The following is a 10,059-nucleotide window of genomic DNA, read 5'->3' as shown; positions in this document are numbered from 1 at the left end:
GGTCCTGAATATCTCAACCCCCCCCAGCATTCACCAAGCACCTTCCCTGGCGCGGACAGAACCAAGCTGACGCAGGCGGGAGTCTGTGTGTTTAATAGCTGGTAAGGACACGGGCACCCCCCAGCTGAGGGGGGGCTCCCTCCTTCCCCCCATGCTGTGGGGACAGGGAGCAGGGTGGCTCTGGGGCTGGGTGTGTCGGGAGCAGGGGCCGGGCTGGGGAGCTCTGGGGCCGGGTCCTTCGGGGGGCATCGCCGTCTCTATACCACGTTGCCGCTCAGCAGGGGGCTGCTCTCGCCGGTGGGCGCGGTGCCCCAGGCCTGGCGCAGGAGGAGACGCAGGGCGGCACGGTCGGGCAGCCAGGCCCGGGGCAGGGGGCTGCAGGTGAGGCCGGCAGGCAGGGGTCTGTACTTCACACGCCTGTCAAGCGGCAAAGAGAGTGGGGTGGGGTCATACCTGGCCAGCTGGAGCTCAGGACTGCCCCCTCCCCCAAAAAAACCCCACCACATGGGGGCTGGCTCCACAGAGGGCAGCCTACAGAGCGGGGAGCTGGGTTCGCTCTAATTCTGCCACTGATGCACTGTGCCTCAGTTTCCCCCTCCATAACTGAGAGCTCATAACCCCCCCTTTGTGCAGCAGGGAAGCTCTTTGGGGCAGGAGCTGGGGCTGCGCCTGGCCCAGTGGGGCCCTGATCGTGGCCAGGGGATGCTGGGCACTGCCCAGCCCTGGAGGGGGCCCTGATCTTAGCTGGGCATGTGGGTGCTGCTGGGCTGGGCTGCAGGGGGCCCCGTTGGTGCCCTGACTCTGGGAGCAGCGGGACCGGGCTGGGCCTGGTGCGGCCCCGGCGGACGAAGCGGGCAGGGGATGGTCTCACCTGTAGGTGTAGGACGCGGCGCCGAGGGCCACAGCCACCAGTATGAGCCCCACGATGAGCGTGATCCTGGGCGCGGCGGGATCGGCACCTGCAGGGCACAGACAGGCAGCGCTGAGGTGGGGCCAGGGCCGAGCTCAGCACCTGGCAGGACGAGGCCAGCCAGCCTCTCCGTTACCCTCCCCCTCTCCGACCCCAAGCTCCCCAGCGCTCGGGAGGGGGGTGCCACCCCCCCGAACCCCAGGCCCTACCTCGGATGCTGACTTGGGTGCTGGCGACGGCCAGGCTGGCGGGGTTGGCCAGCGAGACATTGAGGCAGTAGAGGCCGCTCTGGTTGAAGGCCTGGCGCAGCAGGAGCTGGCAGGCGGGCGCCGGCGGCACGGGGCTGCAGACGCTCTGCTGGGGGGTGAGGCACGTGGGGTCCAAGACGGTGGTGCAGACCTCGTCCGGCAGGCTGGGGAGAGGGGCAGGTAAGGCACGGCCGGGGGGAGGGGGATGGGCCAGGTGCCCCTGGGAGCCAGGCTCCAGCAGGCGTGGGGGCCGCCCCAGTGCTGGGGGGGATGGGATTATGCTGGGGGTGGCCTGGCCCGGGGGATCTCCCCCAGCCCGGCTTTGAGGTTCTGCTGCAGGGTGGGGCCGGGCTCCAGGCCCTGGGGTGAGGGGGGTTGGTGCATGAAGCCGCCCTGCCAGCTGGAGCCCTGCCCGTCCCGCATGCCACCCCCCGGTGCCCCCTACCTCCCCTGGCAGGTCACGGTGAGCTCCACGGCGTTCTCGCCCGCCACTGGGGCCAGTGGCACCACCTGGACGATCTCCACACTCTCGATCCCCTCTGCAATGGGCAGGCATTAGGGGGGGCACGGCCGGGCCCTGCCCCGATACCTGTCCCTGCCCAGCCACGGTCACCCTGGGAACCCACCGCTCCCCTGGAAGCAGCCTCCCCCCTTCCCTCCATGGACAGAGCCCAGCAGCGGGGCCGGCCCAGTGCCCATTGCTCTGGTCCAGATATAGGGGTGGCATGGGAACGACTGAGGGGCCCTGCACTGTGCCCCATTCCCAAGCACATGGGGGGGCAGGGTAGCCCCCCATTCAGGGTGAATCTCGGCCCAGGCCCTAGTGCAGACTCGCCCCCAGGGACCATGGAGCCCCCTGATTTCACCAGTGCCCCCTGCCCCGAGCCCCGCCAGGCTGGAACGGCCCCTCCCACACCCGGAGCTTTGTGGCTTGTCTCTGCCCTGTGGCCAGCCTGGGCCCCCCCCCATTGCTCGGGGCTAGGGGCTTGCTGGGACCCTGGGCTGGGGGCAGCGAGCCCAGGAGGCACCGGGCCCCAACTCACGGACGATCTCCAGCTCCGTCGAGAAGGTGCCGTATCGGTACAGGAGGCAGCTGGCAGGCGCCTGCCGCTTGGCCAGCACCAGAGTCTCGGGGGCAGCAGGATCCACGTCTGCTGAGGGACAAGAGACAGGAAGGAGACCCCCGGCCAGGCCTGGCCCACCCAATGAGCCCCCTGGGTCACAGCGCGGGACGCCCGACATTGTCCTGGTTCCGGCAGCTGGGCCTGGGACCATGCTGGCTCTCCCTCCACCCCAGGCACAGCCGCAACCCGCTGCCCTCCACCCCTGGGCACCCGCAGCACTCAGAACCAGGGCCCCGTATCCGGCTAAGACGAGCCTCTCTGGCCCGGTCTGGCCCGGACGCTGACCAGCCTCAATCCCCAGGCAGCCCGGGCAAGGACCCTGCCCCCCACAGCCTGAGATCAGGCCCAAACTGGACCCCTGAAATCATTGGAGTGTGGGGGATCTTTTGGGTCAGCCCCGTGGGACCCCCCCACGCGAGGCGGGCACCCACTTGCCACTTCCAAGCTAGTGTTGGCCACGGTTCCTGCCACGCTGGCCGGCGGGTTGGCCACGGAGGACGCAAGCGTAGGCGGTGAGATGCCCAGCACGTTGGCCATGGAGGATGCAGATGCTGGTGGCGAGGTGCCCGGCGGGTCGGCCACGGAGGACACAGATGCTGGTGGCGAGGTGCCTGGCAGGTCCCCAGCGGCAGAGACAGAGGCAGGGAGCGGCGGATCCACAGAAGCCACGGCCAGGTCTGAGCCGGAGGCGACGACGGTGACCACGGTCTCAGGTGCCACGGCGGGCATGGTGCCAGTTTCCAAGGCAGGGGTGGGAGCTGTGGTACTGGCGGCGGCCGGGGTCGCAGCACTGGGGAGGGTGGCACCTGTGCCAGGCTCCGCGGGGCTGGCAGGGACGGAGGCCGGGCCTGCTGGGGGCGTTGCTGGCTCGGCCGTGGCGATAGGCACTGTGGGCAGAGAGAGCAAGAGCTGCAGCCAGTTCCAGGCTGGCACGTGCAGCCCAGCCCCAGGGACATGCCCGCCACTTACCCATGCTCGGCACCGGGGTCTGCGTGGGGCCCCCGCTGGGCGCCAGGCTGGCTGGAGCCAAGGCGGAGGTGGGCTGCACCGGGGGGGCCGTGGTGGGGTCCACAACGGGCGCTGGCGAGGTGCTGCCGCAGGCCACGGGGATGGCAGCCTGGAGCACCACGCGGGGCCGGACGGGACCAGCCTCCAGGTAGGTGTGGGTGACGGTGCTGGCGCGGGAGATGAGGGTCCCGCTCTGGTCCCCGAAGTCCCAGGAGTAGGAGACATCGGCGGCCTGCAGGTAGTGGCTGGGGTCGTGCAGCCGGACGCTGAAGGCGACGGCTCGGTTCCGCACGAAGTGCTGGTCGCCCCGGTCCACGTCTAGCAACTGGGTGATGTCCACGGCAAAGGGCACCTGGTCTGGGGGGCGGGCAGGGAGACTCCAGACCTTTGTGATAGGGGTGCTGCCCCCTGAAGCCCCAGCGACCCCGGTGCCCCCCTGCCCTCTGGGCCTCACAGACCCTGGGGTGTGCCCCCACAGACCCATAGCCCCACAGACCCCGGTGCCCCCCTGCCCTCTGGGCCTCACAGACCCTGGGGTGTGCCCCCACAGACCCATAGCCCCACAGACCCCGGTGCCCCCTGCACCCCTTAGATCCAGGCCCCACAGACCCAGGGCCTCACAGACCCTGGGCCCCCCCGCCCCACAGACCTGGGCCCCCCTGCCCCCTGGAACCCCACAGACCCTGGTCCCCCCACCCCCACAGACGCATGGTTCCTCCACCCTGCCCTGGGACCTGCTCCATGCCCCAACAACCCTGCCGCCGACCTGCCTGGGGAGCTGCTCTGGGGCGGGGGGTGAGCAGAGCCGCCTGCCTGCCCCGGAGCGTGGCCGTGGCCACGGGACGGGGCAAGGAGGTGGAGGAGGATGAGGAGCCTGTGGTGATGAGGGTGAAACCCGTCCAGGCCCCCTCCCGCCCAGCAGCCCCCGGTCGGTCGCCCCCTGCCCTGCCCAGGCCTCACCTGTGATGCTGAACTGGGATGTGGCCCGGCCCATAGGGATGAACTTCTGGTGCCCACGGTAGTGATACACCTGCACATCCATGGCATAGGAGCCCAGGGGCACGCCGGCCGTCTCCGCTGTCAGCAGCGAGGAGGGGCCATCTACCACCTGCCAGTACTGCCCTGGGGGGGGGAGAGGTCAGAGTGCAGCCAGGCGGGAACAGGGGGGCAGAGCTCGGGGCACGTGCACCAGACCCAGTTCTGACTGGAGACGGTCCTGCAGTGTGATCTGGGGGCGCCAGTGTCTAGAGCAGGGGGCTGGGAGCCAGGACTCCTGGGTTCTCTCCCAGCTCTGGGAGGAGAGGGAGGTGTCTTGGTTTCAGCGGGGGCTGGGGGGTTACCAGGAGCCAGGACTCCCAGGTTGTATTCCCAGCTCTGCCAGGGAGTGCAATTGGGTCTCGTCTGTGCCTCAGTTTCCCCATCTGGCCTAATGGTAGGAAACGCTGGGAGAAGTAATTGGATAATGTTTGTTCGGGGGCTTTGAAGAGTAGAAGACCATGAGGGTTATTGGGGGGTGCCAGGGGCCAGCCTCAGGCTAGAGTTCCCCATGGGGCGCCGGGGGCCACCTCTGCCCATGGGGCGCTGGGGGTCAGCCCCACCCATGGGGCGCTGGGGGCCAGCTCTGCCCATGGGGTGCCAGGGGCCAGCCCCGTCCGTGGGGCAGAGCCTTCTGCTGTGGCCCTGCCTTCCGTGGGGCTCCCTCTGTGAGGGGCCTGCAGGGTGGAGGGGGGGCCGGGCAGTGGGCGGGGGCTGGGGCAGGGGGCCGCCTCTCACCCCAGGTCCGCCAGACGTAGACAAATTTGCTGCGCTTGCCCCAGGCGCTGGGGGGGAAGGGCTGCCCGTCGGGGAAGACGCCACCAGGGCCCTCGCCCACCTCCTCTGGGAAGACAGCGTCGCCCTGTCTCACCCGAGTACCTGCAGGAGGGAAGGGGGCCGTTAGTTCTCTCCTGGTTGGGGGGGGCGGATCCCGGACTCCTGGGTTCTCACCCTGGCTCTGGGAGGGGAGTGGGGGCTAGTGGTTAGAAAAGGGGGGGTGCTGAGAGCCAGGACTCCTGGGTTCTGTTCCCAGCCCTGACTGGGGAGGGGGTTGCCCTAGGGGCAGCTAGAGCTGTTTCTGCGTCACCCCCACCCCCACCGCACCACCCTGCCAGGCCTGGGAGCAGGGTGAAAAGGGGGCAGATCCTGAGTGGAGCTGGGTGGGGGGAGTTGCCGTTAGGTGGATCCAGTGGCGCTAGGTGGGGGAGAAACATCTAGACCCCAGCCTGGGAGCCCTTAGCTCTGGTCCACACGGCCACTAGCAGCACTTCTGCCCCCCAGCACCGGGGGACCACGGGGTGGGCTGGGGCGCCTGCCCTGAATGCAGGCCTCGGGGCCACTGGCAGATGGTTCAACCACAGGGGCAGGGAAATCAGGGGGGTCAGCACATCCTGGTACTGGGGGTCCAGCCCCCCAAGAGGGTCCTTTCAAATCCAGAGGACTAATGCAGGCGGCTTTCGAAGCAGCTCCCTATAGAAATACCAGTACCCCCCACACCCTATAGAAATCCTAGATCCACTGCCCCCCCCATATAGAAACACTGTGCATACAGCTGAGATCCCCCCCCAGCAATACTCTCCACCCCACGTGCTGCTGAAATACCGGGTGGGGATTAAATCCACAGCCCCTCCCAGCCCCAGAGCGGGTGCATCGCCACGGGGGGGCTCACCGTTCACGGTGCAGTTCTGGCTCCACGCGACCCGGCCGTCAGGCAGCACCGTCTGGGTGCTGGGAAAGCGCAGGGCAATGGCGAAGGTGGTCCTGGCGCCCGTCAGGGTGGGGGCGTCGTTGCTGATGTCAAAGGTCACAGTGCCGCCTGGGAGGGACAGGGGAAGGCAGCCAGCTGGTGGGGTGCAGATCAAGGGAGGGGTGCAGCCCCCCCCCCAACTCCCCATGGTGTTTCCAGCTTGTCACAGGGTGAATCCTTCATCCCTAACTCCCCTGCTCTGCCGGTGCCCCTCACTCCTGACCCACAGCCCCCTGCTAGCCCAGCCCTGCCCCCACCCCCTGCTCTGCCAGTGCCCCTCACTCCCGACCCGCAGCCCCCAGTGGCACAGCATTGGGCTCAGAGGGGCCAGCCCCTACCTCTCCAGCAGTTCTGCTGCCGAGGGTCGCCCTCCTGCCAGCGGGGGTACAGCTGGGAGTTCCAGGACCCCTCGACCGAGGGCTGTCGGTTCCGTCGATTACTCCCCTGGCCTCTGCCGCTGGCCCCTGGAGAGAGACGGGATCTGAGATCCAGAGCTGGGATCAGGGTGGGGGGCAGTCCGTGAGCCCAGCTGGCAGGATCAGACCCTGGCCTCGACCCCCCGCCAGGGCGTGCAAAGACCCGTCGCTGGCCGGGGCGGATCAGGCTAGAACAGAGCTCGCGTGTTCCCCAGTGGGGCGAGGGCTGGAACCCAGGACTCCTGGGTTCTGTGCTGAACTCTGGGAAGGGAGAGGCCTCTTGTGGGTTAGAGTGGGGAGGGGAGGGGGCAGGTTTGGTCAGGACTCCTGGGTTCTGTGCTGAACTCTGGGAAGGGAGAGGCCTCTTGTGGGTTAGAGTGGGGAGGGGAGGGGGCAGGTTTGGTCAGGACTCCTGGGTTCTGTGCTGAACTCTGGGAAGGGAGAGGCCTCTTGTGGGTTAGAGTGGGGAGGGGAGGGGGCAGGTTTGGTCAGGACTCCTGGGTTCTGTGCTGAACTCTGGGAAGGGAGAGGCCTCTTGTGGGTTAGAGTGGGGAGGGGAGGGGGCAGGTTTGGTCAGGACTCCTGGGTTCTGTGCTGAACTCTGGGAAGGGAGAGGCCTCTTGTGGGTTAGAGTGGGGAGGGGAGGGGGCAGGTTTGGTCAGGACTCCTGGGTTCTGTCCCCAGCTCTTGTGTGGAGTATGAACAAGGTGCTTTGCGATCCATGGTGGGAAGGCTGCAGGGGAGAAGGGCGGTTAAGTCCCCACAAGGAGAACAGTGGAAGAGTGGCTGCCCCAAAGCACTGGGCATGGCACCTCCGCTGGGGCAGGGCTCATGGCCCCCGGCAGCCTGGGCACCACCTGTCTCCTGGCGTCCCGGCTGAGCAGCAGGGCGGGAAGGGGAGTAGCCAAGGCACCTCCAGGCCCCAGCAGACAGGCTCAGCCCCATGGGCCCCCAGGCTCCATCATCTGCGGGGTGTCTGTGCCCAGCCTGGCCATGGCCCTCCCACACCCTGCGCCCCGGCTGCATGTGCAGGGAGCATGTGACCGATCTCCCACCCAGCACTCGGGGCTCCAGGCAAAACCCATCACATGGGCCTCTAAATCCTCTGCCGAGCCCTGGCATGTGACTCTCAGCTGAGTCCCTGCTGGAGGATGCTCCAGCCAGCGTGGGGTTAATGGCCCCCCCTTTGCACCACCTCTCAGTGGGGAGGGGGGAAGTCCCAATCACCGCTGGCCCAGGCAGCCTCCCTGGGTGAGACGGGGGGATGGAGAGTTCGCTGGGGCAGAAGCGTGCCCTCCCATATCACACCTGGATAGTGTGACCACTGGGGGTGAAGGGAGGGGGGGGTCTAGTGGTTGAAGCAGGGGTGGGGCTGGGAGTCAGGACTCCTGGGTTCTCTGCCTGGCTCTGTGAGAGGAGTGGGGGAAAGTGGGTTAGAACAGGGGGCCTGGACTCCTGGGCTGTAGTCCCAGTTCTGGGGTGACTCATTATATGACTTGCATCATGTCCCCATCTCCCTTCGTGCCTCGGTTTCCCCAGCTGTACGATGTGGGGAATGCCAGCGACCCCGTTGTCAGGCTCAGCACCTGGCACTGAAGTGCTTTGGGATGCTTGGGCAAGGAGGGGAGACTTTCCAGGGAAAGGGTCTGACTTTCAACATCCCTACCCCGCGCCCAGCAGACATGGCGCCAGACAGGCAGCCCCCCCGCCCCCCCGCAGTGTCTCTCCACTGAGAAGTAAGGCCTTCAGGGGGGCTCCCCGCTGCAGACAGGCCCTAGAGAGACCAACAAGGGCTAAGGGCGGAGAATCAACTGCCCCCCAAACCTGCCCCTTAGCTTAGGTGATCCCCCTGCAAGCCCCTGGGCCGGGTGTCCAGCCCCCGATGGCCTAGCAGAGGCCTTCCCCTGCTATGGGTGCACTGTTAGTTCTCAGCACAGGGCGAGGGGGTCTCGGAGGAGGCAGGAGGGTCAGCTGGGGGGAACTGCAGGGGGCAAACATCGGAGGGGGGGCAGATGCCTGACTGCAGGGGTCAGTAGGTAGGTGGGGGGAAGGGTCCTTGCAGCGGTAGGTTGGGGCTGGGGGGAGTGTGGACATCCCTGCGCCTGGCACAGCGCAAGGAGCTGTACGGAGGTGACCCAGAAGCCGCTGCCCCATCTCCTCCCCATCCGCCCTTGGGGAGCAGAGACCAGGCCCACAGGCTCCCTCCTCTGTACTATGGGGATGGAGGTGAGTGCGGTGGGTTCCCCCACTGGGTCCCCCGCCCAAACTCAGCCCCATTCCAGTCCTTGCCAGACGCAGGGCCCAGCACGGGGGATTAGCAGGGGCTCTGAGCCAGCTCCCCACACGGTTCAGCTTTACCGCTGGCCCCCCCAGGTTCCCATTAATCCGGCAAGAGGCTTCCCAGCGGGGCGGGGCCACATCCCTGCTCCAGCCACGCCGGGACGAGGAGGGTTAAACCCACCGGAGCACCCGGCAGCTCCAGCTTGGAACCGGCCCGGCGGGCGCCCGGCCCAACTCCCTGCGCAGCCGGTCGGGGGCAGCCGATGGACGGTGTGAGGTTGGCACTGCCCTGGGCCGCTCCCCGCCCTGCTCCCCAGGCCGGCCTGGCACAGACCAGCTTTGAGGCGGGGGGCTCGGGGCACAGGCAGACCAGGCAGTGGAGCGAGATAGCGTCTGGGTTGTGGAAATACTGGGGATGGGTGAGGGGCAAGGGGGGCCCTAAATATTCCTGTTTGGGGTCCCCAGGGGGCTAGCACCGTCTCTGCTCTCACTCTCAGCCCAGGGAGCTGGCCCAGCATGGGAGTCTGTCTGTCTGTCTCCTCTGCAGGGGGGAACCCTCTGGATGCCCAAAGGGGGCACATTAGACCTGGAATTGCTATGGGGGGTGGGGGGTGGCTATAGGGGATATTCACCTCCACACACACACATGCTCCTTGGCAACTTTACAGTCGTTTGGCTCCCCCTCCCTCCACAGGACTTTAAGGTCCCTTCACATTTTAGCATCACTGCATCCAAAAGCACCTGCTCCCACCCCCCAAGAAATGTGCTCCCCCCTGCAGGGATGGAGCTGGGGGTCTGGGTCAATTGGGGTCTTCACTGCCCCTATTTGCATACCAGACACCCCCCCTCCAGACCTGTCCCCCATTGAGCTGGGACCATCCTCCCCACTCAGCAATCTGGGCAGGGGAGCGGGGGTGTCACCACGTTTGGGAAGCCCAGTGTGACCCCCGAGCTAGGCCATGAGAGGTCAATGCCCCCCTTGACCCCCAAGGTTAAGATCCTACAGAGCCTCGGGGGGGTTATCCATCCCCACCCCTGTGTTCTGGAGTCAGGAACAAGGTGTGACAGGGATCCATCCTGCACAGCTGAGACCCTACAGATCCTGCCTCCCCCGGCTCCAGGCCCATGGCTAACCCTGAGGCCCGGGACCCTACTCACTGTGTTGAGCTGCAGCCGCAGCCAGCAGGGCCCAGGCAGCCACCAAGTACCAGCTCGTCCGCATCTCCCAGCCCGTCCTTCGCACCCGCCCCGCGCGCCTGGACCCCCGTGGCCGACCGACAGCAGAGAGGTG

The 10,059-nt window shown here is 67.2% G+C and overlaps 1 protein-coding gene across 1 annotated transcript; it reads right to left on the bottom strand.

Annotated features, from left to right (window-relative positions):
- Positions 1 to 83: 83 nt before the first annotated feature.
- PMEL (premelanosome protein) lies at positions 84 to 10,059 on the bottom strand. Its single transcript, XM_030554750.1, has 12 exons — positions 9,927 to 10,059; positions 6,411 to 6,536; positions 5,995 to 6,141; positions 5,064 to 5,204; positions 4,251 to 4,412; positions 3,252 to 3,647; positions 2,714 to 3,169; positions 2,202 to 2,309; positions 1,604 to 1,697; positions 1,120 to 1,322; positions 872 to 959; positions 84 to 417 (listed from the first exon to the last, which is right to left on the bottom strand). The coding sequence occupies exons 1-12, from the start codon at positions 9,988 to 9,990 to the stop codon at positions 258 to 260; spliced, it is 2,145 nt and encodes a 714-aa protein (XP_030410610.1). The 5' UTR covers positions 9,991 to 10,059; the 3' UTR covers positions 84 to 257.

The sequence above is a fragment of the Gopherus evgoodei genome, chromosome 3, assembly GCF_007399415.2.
Source record: "Gopherus evgoodei ecotype Sinaloan lineage chromosome 3, rGopEvg1_v1.p, whole genome shotgun sequence".
NCBI lineage: Eukaryota > Metazoa > Chordata > Testudines > Testudinidae > Gopherus > Gopherus evgoodei.
Note: the sequence above shows the minus strand (reverse complement) of the source record. Positions and strands in the feature narration are given on the sequence as shown.

Coding starts and splice junctions, on each gene's coding strand:
- PMEL (XM_030554750.1), bottom strand. CDS start 9,990: ATGCGGACGAGCTGGTACTTGGTGGCTGCCTGGGCCCTGCTGGCTGCG. Junction 6,142..6,410: donor GCAGCAGAACTGCTGGAGAG/GTAGGGGCTGGC, acceptor TGTCCCTCCCAG/GCGGCACTGTGACCTTTGAC. Junction 3,648..4,250: donor ATCCCAGTTCAGCATCACAG/GTGAGGCCTGGG, acceptor CCCGCCCCCCAG/ACCAGGTGCCCTTTGCCGTG.